Genomic DNA, 19,403 nt, shown 5'->3' with positions numbered 1-19,403 from the left:
CAGCCATCCCCCAAAAGTTCAGTTCCTTCTCTGACAACTGTTCATAGCAGTCATTATCATTTTTGGTTTACACCCAGCGGCCTATGGGCATCTGACTGAGCAGCGCAGAACCCAAGGCATGAGTGAGCCAGCAGGTCGGAGCCTGGAGCGTTCATGGCAGGGTTATGAGGGCAGCACTGGACACATTTTCAATCGGTGTTGAGAACTGCAAGCATTTTCTTGTTGAAACGAAATCAAATAAATAATAAACTAAAAAGGAAGAAATAAAGAAAAAGAGTGACGGAATAATCAAAGAAAGCCCTTCAGAGTGGAAGAGTTTCTTTTCTGTAATAAGCTGCTTTTACTTTGTTTCTTTGGCTCTCACTCCATTGTTGGAGCCTGATCCTCAAAAGATACCCTAGAGGACTCCCTGAAGTCGGGGTGTCTCAGGTCCATGAGAAATTTGGTGGGAGTAAGAATGTGAGTAGAACCTGTGGGAGAACAGAGGCCAGCTGACTGCTTGAACAAAGGTACGTCACAGGAACATGCCAACTTAGGCCTACATTTTATGCAGCCAATGAGGTATGAGAAAGCAAGACACATGTGCACACATACACACACAGACACATACACACACACACACACACGTGCACAAGCGCACACAGGGTGGCAAGGCAGCTGGCATGCAATGCACAAAGCAGGGAGGCCACACAGACACAGTGGATGTCAGCTGTCTGTGCGAGGCCCCTCCATGAATCTTCATGGGCAGCTGCATACCACCCCCAGCTTCCCACCTCCCAGTATATGGAACCTCAAGTCAGGTCTAAAGATGAAGGAGAAGATTTATACCCAAAGCCTAGCTGTGACAGCTTCTGTCCAGAAAAGCTGTGTTTGAGCTCAGAATTATTCACTACATTCATGCAACACATATGCAAGCGGGGAGCAGAAAGCTTTCTCATCAGGGCTACACAATAGAAGGGAAAAACAGGCGGAGGGCTGGTGACCTGACGGAAGCTTGAAGACTGCAGTGGAGAGGTACAGTGCCTCCACTGGATCGTGCTATCAGAGAGGCAGCTGACAGCCCCAGGTCCATCTTGAAAAACCCAGGAATAGCCATGTAGACTGGTCTATGGAGTCTACTCGTTTGGATAGCTTAGAGCAGGCGTCCCCAAACTATGGCCCGTGTGCTGCATGCGGCCCCCTAAGGCCATTTATCCGGCCCCCCGCCGCACTTCAGGAAGGGGCACCTCTTTCATTGGTGGTCAGTGAGAGGAGCACAGTATGTGGCGGCCCTCCAACGGTCTGAGGGACAGTGAACTGGCCCCCTGTGTAAAAAGTTTAGGGACGCCTGGCTTAGAGGCTGCTGTGACTTGCTAATCCCAAACTGGAGGTATGAAACCACCACTTGTTATTGAGATAATGACTGTGCCTGGGATTATGACCAGCAGTGGGCACCTATGGGAGGTCAGAGATGCCTCCCAGCTAGGGCAGCTCAGGGCCTGTCCCTGTAGCTCATGTGTAAGTGGCCTGAGAGGCCATCCTTGGCCCTGGAGAGTATAATTCCCCAATGGGTGCAGAGCACAACCCCCTCCAAAGAGAGACCAAGAGCCCCGGCCTCATTCCTTGCTCGGCATGAGCCTGTTTCCACGGAGGACAAAGCCCAGCCAGGGGAGTGGCTGCTTCTTGCCAGGCACTGTTAAGAGGGACCACCGGTGGCAGGCGCCCTCCATTTTGTTAAGGGCAAAATAGGACAAAAAGGGAGGCATCTGGAGAAAGCAAGGCTTTTCTTGGCTCATTCATCTTCTTCCAGCCCTAAAAATCACAGAGTTCCCCAACGGCACGAAAAAGGAGAAAAGGCTCCTGCTGCGTTAAGCCAGCTCCTACGAGTCTCTTCCTTTCTTTTGGAAGATGAACAGGAAATACAAGAAAGGGAATGGCAGACCTAAAAAGTGGCTGGAGGCAGCTGGTGGAGCCCTGGGCAGAGTCTGGCAGCTGGGGAGTAGTTTCAGGCAGTACCTGCTCACTGCTGTCCATCCGTCCATCTCCTCCTGACAGGTGAGGAGGGCAGCGACTGACTGCATTAACTGCCCATTCCTGCCTTGGCATGAGGCCAATGCCAGGAAACTGACTTCATCTTGGGCCTAGTTCAAGGCTGTGAGTGAGTGTTACTGACCCCATTTTGTTGGGTAAGGAAATGGTTGGAGAGCTAGAGCTACTTGCTCAGTCTCCCACTTGCAGTTTGCAGAGCAGGAATCTGAGCCTGAGTCTGCCAGACCCTGAGATAGGCACTTCCTACCTCATGAGGCTGCCTTCCAATGAGACGCAGCAGGGCAGACCAAGGAGGGAACCCTTCACCCCAGCTTCTGTTGTCCACAGTTACCTAGAGACTAAGTTTTGTGGGTCAAGGGAGTCTATGACAGAATGCGACACCAAAGCGTGGAATGAAGTCGAGGTGCAATGCAGCGGCGCCTTCTGCTTGAAGCATGGCCACTCACCTATCAGCACCTCCCACTTTCCATTGGCCTGGGTCACCTCATAGGCGCAGCGCATCTCATTCAGGCTCACGCCCCCAAGGATGAAAATGATGAGGCGGGGGCCGCTGCGGTACTCGCCCGGGGCCTTGTTCTTATGCCAGTGCCCATAACGGGCGCTGAGAGAGAGAGAGAGAGAGAGAGAGAGAGAGAGAGAGAGAGAGTCAATTTATCTGCACTCATAGCATCTAGTGCTTCACACCCCAGTGGTTTGTTTACATATTAGGTTTGAACACTTGTGCCCCAAACAGAGTGGATGCTCAGTGAGTGTTGGCTGAATTTAACTGCAATGCAATTTTCAAGTAGCTTGGCTGCCAGGAGAAGAGTCACTAAGAGTGCCTGTGCTGTGACCTTGTCACTCTTATAAACATGCAGGCGACAGACACAATCAGTTCAGCTCTGACGTTTGCCGTGTCAAGTTCAGCAGCTTCCCCCTGCAAAAGGCTTATGCAGACATCTACTCCAAGTCACTCGTGCCTCTGAACTTGCCTGGGAGGCTCTGCTGTCAATGCGCAGTGATGACAGCCTAAGATCTGCCTTCAGGCTGGCACACAGATCCCGTGAAAACATGTATTGAGTGAATGCCTCTTGGAGGCCAGGGCCTCCCCAGCACCGCATCCCAGGGAGACACAGGCCTTAACCAAGCAGTCGCTGTTTAATGAGGTGGGTGGGAAGAAGGAAGTAGGCCCAAATCCTGGTCTGATGAAGAGCTCTGTGCCATAGGGCCAAGCACAGGGAAGCCCTGAAACCCTGTCGCGGCACCACTGGGGAGGCCTCTCCATCTGGAGTTGCCTCCTGGAAATCGTGGCATAGCCAGGGAAGAAGAGTATTCCGTGGCAGGACTGTTCCCAGAAAGGGCCTCCCTCTGTCCCTGGGCTTCCCTCAATAGCTCTTTACTTTTGACCTAGAAACAAAACAGATGGGTTGCTCCCAGGAGAAGAAAATAAAAAAAATTAGATGAAATGAGCAAGTCCTTTCTGGCCACTGCAATGCTTTCCCCTTCTTCCTGACTCATGACAGCCTTACAGTCACTCTCCAAACTGGGAAGGCACCTGGGGCACTGTTTGGGCCAACAGAGAATCTCAGTCACTTTGTTTCCTTGTGCAATCACTTGCAATCCCGTTCTTGTCACCCAGCCTGACTGTCGTACTACTTGGGACTTTGTTTTTATGTCGTTTGGCAATAAATGTTTCACATCTGCTGCATGAGATGGGCTGCCATGAGAAGATGCCACCAGAGGCCTCTGGCCCAGCTGAGGCCAAAAGTGAACATGGAGAGGAGACGCAAGAGAGAAGACAGGTGGAGAAAGCAGGAGGGACAGAGAAGTGCACATCTGGGTGCCAGAAGTGACAGAGCTAGTGCCAGGGTCGCCCTCTCAAGCTGCTAACTCTACCATCCCAAGTGCGTGCTCAGCCCTGACTGTTCTCGGGAGCCACTGTGTGGAGAGACCACGTGTGTTACCCACTTGTCAGCTGGGGACATGTGGGCTGCTTCCACCCTTGGGCAGTGTGAGTAGAGCTATGAAGGCTGATGTGCTGCAATTTTCAACAGGGTGGCGAGGGAAGACTGGAGAAAGTAATACTTGATTAAAGACCAAAGGAGAGAAGAGGCAGGCCATGTAGACATATGTTTTGTTTTGTTTTGAGATGAAGTCTCGCTCTGTCACCCAGGGTGGAGTGCAGTAGTGCAATCTTGGCTCACTGCAACCTCCGCCTCCCGGATTCAAGCAATTTTCCTGCCTCAGCCTCCTGAGTAGCTGGGACTACAGGCACAAGCCACCATGCCCAGCTAATATTTGTATTTTTATAGACAGGGTTTCACTATGTTGTCCAGGCTGGTCTTGAATGTCTGACCTCAAGTGATTCACCCGCCTTGGTCTCCCAAAGTGCTGGGATTACAGGCATGAAATACCACACCTAGCCCATGCAGATGTATCTGGGGACAGATAATTCCAGGCAGAGGGAAAAGTTCAGTGGTATTGATGCAGACGTGAGCCTGACTATTCCAGGAAGTACAAGGATTTGGCTGATGCAGAATGAGGGAGGGAGGTGTAAGGGATGAATCAGAGAGGAACAGGATGCCGGAGTGGGAAGGGCCATGGGGCCACTCTGTGGACCTGGCCCAGCTGCAGCTGTGGGGAGCAGCGGCAAGAGGGTTTTGGTGGATCACACAGATGCAAAGTGGGACTGCTGTGGAGCTGACATACAACCAGAGCTGGCCCACACCTGTCCTTGCTCAAGGATTTTTGCCTACCTGACGGCAGTGGTACTGAAGGAGGCAGAGGAACGGGTAGAGATATAAGGGTAGTGCTTGGTGTCAAGTTTGTCCTCAATAGTGTCCTGGAAGGAAAAGAGACAGATATTAGCTTGCCATCTGTCTAAAAAATGCTGACAGGAACCAAGGCCACATGATCTGTAGAACATGGCACTTGGCAAAACCACGGCCAGGTTTGCAACAACCAGAACTCCCTTTCCTGTGGCCAGAGGTGCCTAGCACAGGGCTCAGTTTCACCAGATGCTTTGTAACTGGATGCTATACTGATATAGCCTGCTTTCCAAAAGAAGTTTTTCTTGCTTCTCTTCCAGTTTATTCACTTTCATGTGCACACACACACATGCAGCTCATGTGAGGCTTTTATCAATGATGCATTCTGTCCAATAAATTCCTGATACTTGCCATCAGCCTTGTAGAAACCAGGCACAAGCAGTGTCTCTCCTGCTCAAAGGAGCCTTACCCCCTCCTTTTTCAAGTGTTTAATTATCTGGTGGGTGGATTCTCACCATCTACCTCCTGCTGCATAGAAATCCACACTCCTCCTTACAGCTCCCACATGAAGCCTATACATGTCTCTTTTAAGGGATCAGAGGAGCAGGAGAAAAAGGGAGCAGAGAACAAAGGAGGGAATGAGACAGAGGGGTTGGCTTTATCCCAACAAGCAAAGAGATATAATTGGTTTCTAGATGCTTCATGTTAACCCATCCTTTTAGTTTGTGGATTTTAAAATGGAAGCTGATGTATTCTATATATTTAAAATACATTTATATTAATGTACAATTCAGTAGGAACACCTGGGCTGCCAGGAATTAACTAAGAGATCCTGAGAAAAACCTCTTCATTCTCTAGACCTCAATTTTGTTCACTGATCAAGTTGGAAGTTGGGCAGATGATCTTCAGGTCCATCCCCAAAGATCATGCAGGATTCTATGCAGCATCTCTTCCTGCTACAAGGAGAGAAGGGAGTGACTCCACAGGGCTACTGTGGTGCCACCACCCAATATACCTTCCAGCCAACAACTGCTGCACTAGAGGCTCTAGACAGACGACACAGCAGCTGAGGGGACAGGACCAACATACTAAAAGACAACTCGAGGACCTAGCAGCACATGTGCAATAAGGAGTCCAGGGGCAGCCTCTGTGTGCTGGGTGGGCAGACAGGTGGGGCAGTGGATGGAAATCATGAGACCCAAGAGGGGCTTTGATGGAAAGCAGGATCTGGGAAGGGATTGTGGGGGCGCGGGGTGAGAACGTGCCAGGAAAGGGGCTGGTTAGGGCAGAAGAGCAGAGTCCAATTTGCTGGTGTGTGGAGGCTCAGGGCGAGAGCAGCAGGAGGAGGGCAGGACAAGGCAGGCAGGGCCGCGCTGGGGAGGTGTGCTGCACCACTGCACCTGTGTGGAGATGTGACGTCACTCATCTGACCTTTGAGAGGCACTTGGGACCCTCTGGATGTGGCATCCTAGAGGGATCTCTATTATAGGAGCTGAGTCCTCCAAAATATAATGACAAATAGATCTGGGGCTGTGCTTCTCAGTCTCTCAGCTCTTCATAAACCCCCAGGGCAAGGCATGCCATGAGGGCCAAAGGAGGCTTGGATGCAAATCCTCAAGTGGAGGTAACACCCGTGAAGTCAGTACCACCTTGCAGCAGATGAAGCTGGAAGCATCCAGGCTGACAAGTCAGGGCCCTGGGCCTGGTTCTTCCTCCCCGCACCCCAGCACTGACCTCCATGATATCCTTGATAATCGGGGTCCACCGCGAAAGCTGGTATGTCTGCTCGCTGATGCGTTCCTTCCGCTCCGGCTTGCTCCGGCGACGCAGCGTGGACTGCGTGCACACACACACCAGGTTAGAACCCAAGTCAGAGCCACTTGGGCCCTAGGTGATCTCTGCTACTCTCTGGAGATTCTCTGAAGGACCCCAGAGGCAGCACTGGCAAAGAGTAATGTAGGGGATGGTTTTCCTTGGAATAGCCCAAAATGTGCCCTTTTGGGAACCTGGAGCAAACTTGTTCTTTAAAGTTATAAAAAGGCTGGGTGTGGTGGTTCACACCTATAATTCCAGCACTTCAGGAGGCTAAGGGTTGGGGGATCACCTGAAGTCAGGAGTTCGAGACCAGCCTGGCCAACATGGTGAAATTCGATCTCTACTTAAAATACAAAAATTAGCTGGGAGTAGTGGCAAGCACCTATAATCCCAGCTACTTGGGAGGCTGAGGCAGGAGAATCACTTGAACTTGGGAGGTGGAGGTTGCAGTGAGCTAAGATTGCACCACTGCATTCCAGGCTGGGCAACAGAGTGAGACTCCATCTCAGAGAAAAAAGCCAGGTATGGTGGCTCATGCCTGTAATCCCAGCACTTTGGGAGGCTGAGGTGGGCAGATCACAATGTCAGAAGATCAACACCATCCTGGCCAACATGGTAAAACCCTGTCTCTATTAAAACACAAAAAAGTAGCTGGGCATGGTGACGCACACCTGTAGTCTCAGCTACTAGGGACGCTGAGGCAGAAGAATTGCTTGAACCTGGGAGGCAGAGGTTGCAGTGAGCTGAGATTACGCCACTGCACTCCAGCCTGGCGACAGAGTGAGACTGTCTCAAAAAAGAAAAAAAGGCATAAAAAATGGCATACATAGGTCAAATACATAAGTGCCATTAAAAAAAGAAAACTCCCGGCAGCAGCACAGTTGCACTGAATGAATGCACATCTCCATTCTCATTTTGATTCCTCTTGTGAACAAGAGTTTAAAAACACCAAACTGCTAGTTGCAGGGCTATGGTCTGGTGGCACTGGAACAGTTCTGTCTGTAAGATTCCAGAGGGAGAATATTTGCAACCCTAGCTTTGTTAGTGCTGTGTCTATAGAAGACAAGCACACAGTGGGGCTGTGACGTGCGAGGCTTATGGCAGAGTGCTCTGCAAGGGTCCTGGAAGCCCTACCCCGCCTTTTCTAGAGCACATCACATGGTCCAGCCCTCCTAGACAACCTTCCCTGACTTGGCTCTGAACTAACCCAGTGCAGAAGACTCAAAGGTAGCCAAACTGCTAGCTCTAAGCGTCATATTCTTATCTTCACAGGGGGCGCTGAGGCTAAGTTGTCCAAAGGTGAGGCCAGATAGACCCTGAGACATGACAGATAACAACAGTGGGGACCCCTGTTATGGTTTGGTTCCAAGACAGCTCAGCTTTCACGACTGTGCATGACTCACTGCTGTTCAGATCTAGGTTCTTGACTTTGTGTCTCTAGTTTATATATAGCTTTACACCTTTATCCCTCTGATTCCGCGTCTCTCTCTCTCTCAACGTACGAATGTGTATCAGAAGATGCTGTACGTCAGTCAGAGCAGAAGCAGACAGATCTCCCAGCTCCCCTCCTTCCTCCCCCCGGAATCTGAACTGGTCCCTTACGTCGGTGACAATGGGCACGCCGAGGTGAGCCATGTTGGTGATAATCTCACTGTCCTCCGGAGGGATCTGGGCGTGCTGGATCAGTTTGTTCAGGTTTTCCTCTGTGATGCCTGAGGACACAAGACACTGATCACCACATCCAGCCCCTATGTACCCGATGGCACCGGCCAGATAGTGGCCCTTCTCCCCTCAAGTTAGTGGACATTGCTCCTTTAACCTCATCAGCTTCACTGTAAGTGAGAACAACCTGAGCTTCCCAATTCTCCTTGAGCTACTCTGCCTGAGTGAGGACCATCAGCAGCTGCCCCTCATGGTCTGTTTTCCTCGGCCCCTCCCCCCACTTCTCAGCGATCCCTGCTCACCCCTGCCCTGAATCAAAGACAAATTGGATGAGAGTCTTATTATCTGTCTTTTGGACAATGGACACTCCTGAAACTGTGATTGAACTGGGTGAAAGTCAGTTCTTTAAGTGCAGAGGTTACCAATGTGATGCAAGTTAAAATTACCTGATGGGCATAGCGCTGGTAAACTGGCCACAAGGCCAAGCAGCTGTCCCTCTTTCCCCAGCCCTGTCCTCTTCCATCTAATCCATACCATTTATTAACTCTATAATGATGGGGGACATTCAGCCTCTAGCTGCAATGATCTGACTACACTGCATTTCCCCAAACAAAAAGGGCCTCTAGGATCTTCTTTTCCTTCCCTAGTCCATGTCTTTTAAATGACTTCTCTACTTCATTTCCTCTCTCTCTCAGTTGTCTTAGTTTCCCCAAGATAGGGCCTGTGCCTTCCTCTAGGTCCCATAGCCCTACCATTCTTCAAAAAGATGTAGAGAAGGATGATGCGGATTTTGTCGTAAGTGCTGACATTGGCATCCAGCAGAATGGGGACAATGGCTCGCATGGGGTCCTTGATCTTCTCCCCCTCGGCATCTGTGCCCATGGCCAGGTCCTATGGAAAACATACCTTGTTGGCCCCATCTCTCTGGTGACAGCCTTAGGAAATTCAGGATCCACAGATGTCCAGAACTGCCAGCTTAGTTGGGGAAGGTCTTAAACAGGTGGTTCCATTCTCATAATGCACTACAGTTAGCACAAGTATGATGGGCACTGTTTCCCACAGCATCAGTAAGAGTGGATGAAAGCCCTGAGTGGCACTGCCAAACAGAAACCACAGTGATTTGCCATCATGTTTTAAAGTAGGCTGTTCACTGTAGGTAAGTGCCAGTGTACTTGTGCCAACTTCTCAGATAAAGACTCAATCCTGGCTGGGGCTGGTGGCTCACGCCTGTAATCTCAGCACTTTGGAAGGCTTTGGTGGGAGGATCTCTTGAGCCCAGGAGTTTTGAGACCAGACTGGGTGACACAGCAGAGACCTCATCTCTACCAAAAATAAAAAAATTAGCCAGGCATGGTGGCATATGCCTGTAGTTCCAGATACTCAGGAGGCTGAGGCAGGAGAATTGCTTGAGTCCAGGAGTTCAAGGCTGCAGTGAGGTAATTGCACCACTGCACTCTAACCTGGGTGACAGAGCAAGACCTTGGCCATTTAAAAACAGGAAAAAAAAAAAAAGCCAGGCCCAGTGGCTCATGCCTATAATCCCAGCACTTTGAGAGGCCGAGGTGGATCACCTGAGGTCAGGAGTTTGGGACCAGCCTGACCAACATGGAGAAACCCCATCTCTCCTAAAAATACAAAATTAGCCAGGCATGGTGGTGTATGCCTGTAATCCCAGCTACTCGGGAGGCTGAGACAAAAGAATCACTTGAACCCAGGAGGCAGAGGCTGCGGTGAGCTGAGATTATGCCATTGCACTCCAGCCTGGGCAACAGAAGTGCAACTTCCATCTCAAAAAAGAAATAAGACTAAATCTTGGTAGGCCCTCTGGAGGTACAAGGCCCTGTGAGGGATCAGGGCATAAAAGGAAGCACCTGCCTCCCATGAAAAGCACCAGGATTTTAGGATGCCTCTGTGTGGCTAGATTCCCTCTACTCTGCTTCCCCTCACATTGAAGCACTTGCTTTTTGAGTTTGAACTGCTCCAGGGTTTTAGCCTGTTTTTAATCTTTCTACCATGTTTCATGGATAAGGAAGGGAAAAAAAAATCACCCCCAAACCAGCAAATCCAAACCGTAGGAGATGAAGGGGAAGATAAGGGCTGAAAAAGAACTAGAAATGAAAAAGAGTGAAGTGAACACAAGCTTCAGGCCCCACTTCATGATGCAAGTGAGACTCAGATCCAGAGAGGACAGTACGCTGGTCTCAGCCAACCAGGACTCACAGCTGCAGCTACCTTTGTGGCTCTTAGGAGGTTGCCTGAAGGCTCTCTTTTTTCTCTCAAGATCTCAGGAGTCCACACAAATTATGATCTTGAGTTCATAATCTCTCTCTAGTCTATGTCCCAGGAAGGCAGGACACCTCTCACAGGCCCCTTCACCTTTCAGTTCTACCACCAAGCCTCAACAGACATTTGACTGACAGGACTGGATTTTCATACTGTAAGGCCAATTAAATGCAACTAGTCCAACAATACTTTTGATCACTTCTGAAAATTTGTAAACTTCTAAAATTTAATCCTGAACTGCATTTTTACTGATTTAGGTATGACCTATTTTCTGGATGGTCAGGTTGTTTTAGAGAGCACACCTTGTGTTTGCTTATAATCCCCTGTATAACTGATGGATTTCAGCAGGGCTGCTTCCCCTTATGAAATATCCAATGATACAGGACAGGGCTTACAATCTTAAGCTGAGCCTGTCACATCAAGCCAGAGGATTGAAATCTTAGCTTCACACTGAGATCTTGAATTGTTTTTTTCTATGAAAAGAGACCAAACTGAGGATTCAGAAATTTTTTTTGTCTCGCTCTGTCGCCCAGACTGGAGTGCAGTGGCACAATCTCGCCTAACTACGACCGCCACCTCTCAGATTCAAGCTATTCTCCCGCTGCAGCCTCCCAAGTAGCTGGGAATACAGGCATATGCCACCACGCTGGCTAATTTTTTGTATTTTTAGTAGAGTTGGAGTTTCACCATGTTAGCTAGGATAGTCTCGATCTTCTGACTACCCACCTCAGCCTCTCAAAGTGCTAGGATTACAAGTGTGAGCCACTGCACCCGACCTCTTTTTTTTTTTTTTTTTTGAGATGGAGTCTCTCACTGTTGCCCAGGCTAGAGTGCAGCAGTGCAATATCAGCTCACTGCAACCTCTGCTTCCCAAGTTCAAGCGATTCTCCTGCCTCAGCCCCTAGAGTAGCAGGGATTATAGGTGCCTGCCACCACATCCAGCTAATTTTTCAGTAGAGACAGGATTTCGCTATGTCGGCCAGGCTGGTCTTGAACTCTTGACCTGGTGATCCACCCGCCTTGGCCTCCCAAAGTGCTGGGATTACAGGCATGAGCCACTGCGCCCGGCCAGCTTCAGAATCTTTTAACATCCTCTCTTCCCTTGGAGGTTGAACCATAGTTTTATAATGTTGCAACACTTGAAGAATTAGGATGAATCTAAGCCAGGATTAGTGACTCCACAAGATAACCTTGAAAAATGTCAGCACTGATTTCCCTTTTGCAGATGAAGAAAATGAAACATAAAGAAACAGGAACATCAAATAATCAGTGACATAGACAGAACTCAAATCCCAAATTCTCAATTTACAATCCTAATTGTGATCAGTGATGCTTTGGGCACATTTCTGACTGCTGCTGCTCTACCCTCTGTCAGCCTCGAGATCTCCAAAGCTGGTCTGGCCATGGCAGGAGGAGAATACATTCAAAATATAAAATTCTGCCAGCCCTATCAATGTAGTGCTCAGAACCCCACACATCTTTCTTCAGTCATTCCAGGGAAAACAGAGCCTTTCAAAATAGGCATGCAAAATCCAAACGGCACAGCATTCCAGACCAATCTAGTCCCTACCATAGACAGTGGAACCGCACTGGCTCCAGAGTTGAGACAGCATGATCTAGCAGGCCTTCCCATCTCTATTTCCTATGATTCTGCAGGATGTTCAAGGTCAGATGTTAAAATTCTGCTGAGTAAATGGGCCTGGCAAAAACTTGTCGTGGCAGAAGGAGGAGAGTCCTACCTGCTCAACTCGGCAGAGTTTGTCTACAGTCCCTTGGTAATGCTTCATACAGTCCTCAGCAAGGTGCAGGTGGGTGGAATACTAGGAAAAAGCACAACAGTTTGTGACCAAGGGACTCATCACTGATGCATGCAACAGATGAGCACCTACTACATATAACACAACATTGGGCACTAAGGAGTCTCTAGCCTCAGAAAGGAGGTAAAACGTGTGAACAAGTGGGTACACAAACATCACAAAGTAGAAAGTATTACTTGTCAAAAGACAGGGATAAACTACATTCTAAAAGAATGAAGAGGAAGGCAAATCTTTTATGAGGGTAGATGGCATGATGTTCTTTTTTTTTTTTTTTTTTGAGATGGGGTCTCACTCTGTTGCCCAGGCTGGAGTACAGTGGTATAATCTCAGCTTACTGCAACCTTTGCCTCCTGGGTTCAAGTGATTCTCCTGTCTCAGCCTCCCAAATAGCTGGGATTACAGGTGTGCACTACCACGCTCAGCAAATTTTTGTATTTTTAGTAGAGACGGGGTTTCACCACATTGACCAGGCTGGTCTTAAATTCCCAACCTCAGGCCTAGGTGATTCACCTGCCTTGGCCTCCCAAAGTGCTGGGATCACAGGAGTGAGCCACCACACCTGGCCAATGAAGGTTTTATTAGTACAACGCATCCACAAATTCTTTGATACTCCTCCTTTTAGGAGGCAGAGCTTCATTCCCTCCTTAACTGTAGGCTGAATTTAGTAGCTTGCTCCTAATAAACAATGTGGAGGAAGTGATGAGGTATGGATCCAAGATCAGGATATAAAAGGTATTGTGACTTCCTCCTAGTACTCTCTCTCACACATGGCTCACTTCTGGGGAAAGCCAGTTGGGGAAGGATGCTCAAGCAGCCCTGTGGAGAGGCCCAGGTAGGGAACTGAGACCTCCTGCCAACAGCAGGGGAATAGGAAGGACAAAGAGAAAGATCAAGAGGAAAAAAGAAAGTGACAGGAAATAGGTGCCTATCCCAGCCTTTCATATCTTTTCTAATAAAAATTGAAGATGCTAAAAATCTATGAATTTCTATGAATCAATTAGAGTAGTAGGGCTTTGAGAAGTCTTTTTGCAGCTGTTTGTACTCAATGATTCAAGCAGATTATTTGGGGCTGCCATACTTTGCTCAGCTCTTTCTGGTACTGAGGCATCTTCTTCAGCATCTGGGACAGGTCCCGCATGGTAGTCTGTAAGGGAAAGAAAAGCACATGGTGTCACTCTAATGGCCCTGATCTTAGGAGGCTTTGCAAGGCTGGTGGGCACAGGACAGGACAGCTGCCCACACTAAGCTTCCCAAATGCATGCTCTGTAACCCTCAAAATGAATCTGTGAAACACAGACTGTGTGTGTTTAGATTTCCAGGGCTCTGGCTCAAATATTTTTTTGATCCAAATATGACTGTCTTACAGGTTGGGAACTGAATTCTGAAGTCTAGCAGTTACATTTTATTCTATGCTTATTGGATTAGAAAGCTGTTGAGAGAATAATTCTTGCTGATGAAGAAAAATCCTTCTATCCACTGCTTTTATTTATCCTCAGCCCAAGCAGCCTTAGCATCAAGTTTGCACTTCCTCCTGGCAGAAAGACTGTGGCTGTGTGGACAGAAGGAGCACAGGGAGGTCAGAGAGGGTGGAAATCTGTATCCGATGGGCAAGATGGGTCTGTGTGCTTCCTGTGTGAGCCATCTAATCCCATCCATTTAATCACAGGTACTTGGGAGGCTGAGGCATGAGAATTGCTTAAATTTATTGAATTACTACTATATACCAGGCACTATTAGGTGCTGGAGATACAAGGACAAAAGAAAAAAAAAAAACAGAATCTCTGATTCACACAGAGCTTAGCATCCAGAAGAGAAACAAGACAAAGCATTGTAGAGATCAGGCCCCTTCAAGGGGACTTGCCAGGTAGTGTGGGTGCATGTGGCGTAGGCATCTGCCTAGTCTAGGTAGAGGCCGGGAAGGGTTTCCATGAGGAAATGATGCCTGAGCCAAAGAACCTGGCCAGGCCCGAGGCAAGAGGACCCTGGCATGCCTGGGGCAAGAAGGCATGGCAAGAAGGACAGGGGCAGAGATGAGACCAGAGAGAGGCCTGTAGGGCTGAGATCGGAGCTTTAGAAGGGGTGTGTGTGTGGTGCCAATGGGAGTTAGTCTAAGGGGAACGAGAAGTCTTTAAATATTTTAAGCAAGGGAATAATACAACCAGAGTTACATTTTGGTCATTCTACTTCCCTTGACTAAGAAAGATACACCACCTCTGACAAACAGGCAGGATATGGAGAGGCCCAGGTAAGGTAGGTTATAAATTCTAATTTCACCACAAGGTAACAAAAGGTCTCACAGTTCGTTCTTCTGGCTTAAAATGAATCATGATCCAAAACAGTAAATATTAATCCTCAGAGTAATAAAAAGCAGCTCTCTGTAAACATCAAAATGTAGTGGCTCTGGATCTGTACTTTTTTTTTTTTAAGACAGAGTCTCGCTCTGTCATCCACGCTGGAGTGCAATGGTGTGATCTTGGCGCACTGCAACCTACACCTCCTGGGTTCAAGTGATTATCCTGCCTCAGCCTCCTGAGTAGCTGGGATTATAGGTGCCCATCACCAAGCCTGGCTAATTTTTTGTATTTTTAGTAGAGATGGGGTTTCACCATGTTGGCCAGGCTGGTCTCAAACTCCTGACCTCAGGTGATCCACCCGCCTCGGCCTCCCAGAGTACTGGAATCACAGGCATGCAACACCACACCCGGCCTGGATCTGTATCTTAAATCTGAAAATGGCCAGGCATGGTGGCTCAAACCTGTAACCCTAGCACTTTAGGAGGCTGAGGCAGGTGGATGGCTTGAGGTCAGGAGTTTGAGACCAGCCTGGCCAACATGGTGAAACCCCGTCTCTACTAAAAATACAAAAAATTAGCCGGGCGTGGTGGTGGGTGCCTGTAATCCCAGCTATTTGGGAGGCTGAGGCAGAAGAATCACTTGAACCCAGGAGGGGGAGGTTGCAGTGAGCCAAGATCACACCACTGCACTCCAGCCTGGGGGGGAAAAAAAGTAAAAACAAGGCAAAATGATGTAAGGGATATGACCATTGTAACCCACTAGTCCTATTCGAAGGAGGCAGCTTCCCTGCTCTTAGAGAGAAAGCAGGGACTAATTTACTGAACATTTGAGCACTGGCATGGGTTTACCTTCTCTCCAGTATTCATTCTCTTGCTAGAAGAAAAATCTTTCAGAGACCGGGTGACTTCCCTGGAAAATAAAAGGAGGCGGCTAAGTTTCACAGCAGCACCATGGGCCTTGCTATGGATGCTATAGGAGTCACGCAATATTTTTCCTTTAGGAGTATGTGGTGAGTTTTCCTGCCAGTAAGGTATGCATTTAAAGTTATTTCTGGCTGGGCGCGGTGGCTCACACCTGTAATCCCAGCACTTTGGGAGGCCGAGGCGGGTGGATCACGAGGTCAAGAGATCGAGACCATCCTGGTCAACATGGTGAAACCCCGTCTCTACTAAAAATACAAAAAATTAGCTGGGCATGGCGGCGCGTGCCTGTAATTCCAGCTACTCGGGAGGCTGAGGCAGAATTGCCTGAACCCAGGAGGCAGAGGTTGCGGTGAGCTAAGATCGCGCCATTGCACTCCAGCCTGGGCAACAAGAGTGAAACTCTGTCTCAAAAATAAATAAATAAATAAATAAAGTTATTTCTGGCCAGGCATGGTGGCTCATGCCTGTAATCCCAGCACTTTGAGAGACCAAGGCAGGTGGATCACTTCAGACCAAGGTGGGTCGATCACCAAGGCAGGTGGTCGAGAGTTCAAGATCAGCCTGGTCAACATGGTGAAACCTCGTCTCTACTAAAAATACAAAAATTAGGTGGACATGGTGGCACACTTCTGTAATCACAGCTACTTGGGAGGCTGAGGCATGAGGATTGCTTAAACCCAGGACGCAGAGGTGGTAGTGAGCTGAGATTGCGGCAGTGAGCTGAGATTGTGCCACTGTGTTCCAACCTGGGCAATAGAGTGAGACTCGGTCTCAAAAAAAAAAAGTTATTTTCAAGAGAAAAGAGAGACACATAGCTTTTCTAATTAATATTAGAAACCAGTGGTCTCCAGAGTGGGGTGTACCAGATTATTCAAGGAAAAAAGAGAAGAAAATATTAGGATTATCTACTTAGGTTTATTTTACCTCATTCTTTTCAAATATGTTGGAATATAAATAGTGAAACATGAATTCATGTTTGAAAAATATACAAACATATAAATATGTGCTAAATACACAAAGAAGTCCAATAAAGCATATTTTAAATTCATAAATACATTTAATTTACTGAAATGTGAGTTAATATCTTTTTTTTTTTTTTTTTTTTGAGACGGAGTTTCGCTCTTGTTACCCAGGCTGGAGTGCAATGGCGCGATCTCGGCTCACCGCAACCTCCGCCTCCTGGGTTCAGGAAATTCTCCTGCCTCAGCCTCCGGAGTAGCTGGGATTACAGGCACGCGCCACCATGCCCAGCTAATTTTTTGCACCTTTAGTAGAGACGGGGTTTCACCATGTTGACCAGGATGGTCTCGATCTCTTGACCTCGTGATCCACCCGCCTCGGCCTCCCAAAGTGCTGGGATTACAGGCTTGAGCCACCGCGCCCGGCGCTATCTTTTTTTTTTTTTTTTTTGAGACAGTTTTGCTCTGTTAGCCAAACTGGAGTGCAATGGCATGATCTTGGCTCACTGCAACCTCCACCTCCCGGGTTCAAGTGATTCTCCTGACTCAGCCTCCCAAGTAGCTGGGACAATAGGCGCATACCACCATGCCTGCTCAGCTAATTTTTGTATTTTTAGTAGACAGAGTTTTACCATGTTGGCCAGGCTGGTCTCAAATTCCTGACCTCAGGTGATCTACCTACCTCAGCCTCCCAAAGTGCTGGGATTATAGGTGTGAGCAACCATGCCAGGCCATGGGTTAATAACTTTTTAAGTTGAGTGATCAAAAACGTTTAGAGACCTCTTCTCTAAACAACAGAAATATCCAAGGCTGTATTATTTTCTCATTCCTCCTTGGGAATTTCCTGAGTATATCACCAACTCAATGTAGCAGACTGTGTCTTTCTGAAAAAGCAGAATCATCATCTACAGTTTAAAGGTCTTACAACAATGTTTAAATATTAGAAACATTCTGAAACATTTTCAGAGCTGGGTATAGTTTAGTAGGGAGACATCAGCTATTGCTCAGGGCAGATAAAACAGGGAAGGTTGCATATCAGCTATAAAAAAGAAAGTCCAATTGTATACTGTTGTGTTTGGGTCTTTTAATGGAATGAACTAGCTTTAAATTTTTAATGTTTGTAAAGCATTCTGAGAGAGCTACATATGTTTTCCAAGAATCTGAAAAGCAGCCCAATACAGAATTGATTTTCTGCTTCATCAAGTTGGAGTGGCTCAAGCTCAGAGAACAGAAGGGATTTATCATTATGGGTTAGCACGCTGGTGACTCTGCCAAGGAAAAGAATTCACACAGTGATGAGCCCCCTCGAGGTGCCCAGAGTGAGCGCATCATCAACAGCAGCTGGGGAGAGGCGCCTTGCTGGAGAAGGGGGCAAGGGGCTCTTACTGGGACACCTCTGCGATGTGCTTGTGGCGCAGCGCTATCCACAGGTCGTCGTCCTCGTCTAGGAGCACCTCCTTCACCCGTGCCTCCCCAATGCCGCTCGTCTCATACCTACAATGGAGACGGGACTCAGGTGGAGCGCATTGTCTCCACAACATTCATCGAACCCCTTCAGTTTACAGCAGCAGCAGCTCACCGCCCTCAGCTGCCAGATGTTCACAAGTGCCGTCACAGTAAGTCCGGACCATTGGACATGTCAGCCAAGCCTGCTGTGGCAGCACTGACCCAGGCTGCAATTCCTTGGGAAGGAGAGACTCAAAGTCAACCAACTTCAAATTCGGTCTTAAAATCTTCTGGGTCAGCTGATACAAGCTCCACATGAGCCGCCTGGTCCAGGGCATAAACTCAGGTCATAATATTGTAGTTATTTATAGGGGAATGGCAAAGAACATATCTGACCCTCTGGAAAGGCACTGGGATGTCATCCTCAATATGTGTGATACCTAAATAGCTGGCAGCAGCTGTCTGCAATGGGCCCTCGGCACTCGATCACATGGGAAATCATGAACAGCTGGAGGAAGCACAAATTATAGCTACCAAAAGGGAGAATTGAGACTTATATTTTTAGAATCTTCATTTCGAAACCACTATCTTTATGATTGATGCTATTAAAATAAATGCCATGAGAACAATGTCTGTTCTTATACAGTCTGGTTCTCATACAGTCTAGTTCCATAAAAAGAAAAACCGGTTTTTAGAAAGTAAATTTCTGATGATTCTTACCAAGAAAAATGTTGTTTATAAATGAAGAAAACGGGCCGGGCACAGTGGCTCATGCCTGTAATCCCAGAACTTTGGGAGGCCGAGGCGGGTGGATCACAAAGTCAAGAGATCGAGACCATCCTGGTCAACATGGTGAAACCCCGTCTCTACTAAAAATACAAAAATTAGCTGGACATGGTGGCACGTGCCTGTAATCCCAGCTACTCAGGAGGCTGAGGCAGGAGAATTGCCTGAACCCAGGAGGCAGAGGTTGCGGTGAGCCGAGATGGCGCCATTGCACTCCAGCCTGGGTAACAAGAGCAAAACTCTGTCTCAGAAAAAAAAAAAAAAAAATGAAGAAAACAGCTCCTCTGTAAGGAAAGTTCAGTATGAAACTTCTGTTGATGTATTTAATCATCATCATATTTCATAATCTATAAACAAGAAGTTTCAACTCTGCCTCCAGAGAGTCAGAACCAATAAAAGAGAAAAAAAATTTCAACTCTGGATGAGATTAACACATAAACACAAAAATCAACGTATTGACATATCCACGTAGGTTATGAGCTGAGGTGATAAAAGCTGGGAACCAAAGACCTAAAGTGCTTGTCCTCCCCAAAAAGAGGACAGGTCATGAGTTCATGCCTAGAAGTGCCACATGGATTTGGGGAACTTGCAGAAGAACTTACAGGCTAATCTGCAAGGCTGTATCAATGAACCACTTTTCCCA

At 47.9% G+C, this 19,403-nt stretch overlaps 1 protein-coding gene across 2 annotated transcripts in view; it reads right to left on the bottom strand.

Annotated features, from left to right (window-relative positions):
- STXBP1 (syntaxin binding protein 1) overlaps positions 1–19,403 on the bottom strand; it is an 88,735-nt gene that overhangs the window by 7,565 nt on the left and 61,767 nt on the right. Inside the window, exons 10-19 of one of the 2 annotated variants that reach the window (XM_039475110.2) lie at positions 17,915–18,022; positions 15,495–15,555; positions 13,431–13,496; positions 12,275–12,355; positions 9,005–9,143; positions 8,193–8,302; positions 6,510–6,611; positions 4,764–4,849; positions 2,475–2,629; positions 345–470 (exon numbers count right to left, since the gene is read on the bottom strand). In XM_039475110.2, coding sequence (XP_039331044.1) covers positions 361–470; positions 2,475–2,629; positions 4,764–4,849; positions 6,510–6,611; positions 8,193–8,302; positions 9,005–9,143; positions 12,275–12,355; positions 13,431–13,496; positions 15,495–15,555; positions 17,915–18,022 — 1,018 coding nt within the window. In that variant the 3' untranslated portion in view covers positions 345–360. The remainder of the gene's footprint in view (positions 1–344; positions 471–2,474; positions 2,630–4,763; positions 4,850–6,509; positions 6,612–8,192; positions 8,303–9,004; positions 9,144–12,274; positions 12,356–13,430; positions 13,497–15,494; positions 15,556–17,914; positions 18,023–19,403) is intronic. The other variant, XM_039475111.2, reaches the window with a different exon arrangement.

Source organism: Saimiri boliviensis, chromosome 2 (assembly GCF_048565385.1).
Source record: "Saimiri boliviensis isolate mSaiBol1 chromosome 2, mSaiBol1.pri, whole genome shotgun sequence".
NCBI classification, from domain to species: Eukaryota; Metazoa; Chordata; class Mammalia; order Primates; family Cebidae; genus Saimiri; species Saimiri boliviensis.
The sequence above is the reverse complement of the archived record's forward strand: the minus strand, read 5'-3'. Positions and strand labels throughout refer to the sequence as shown.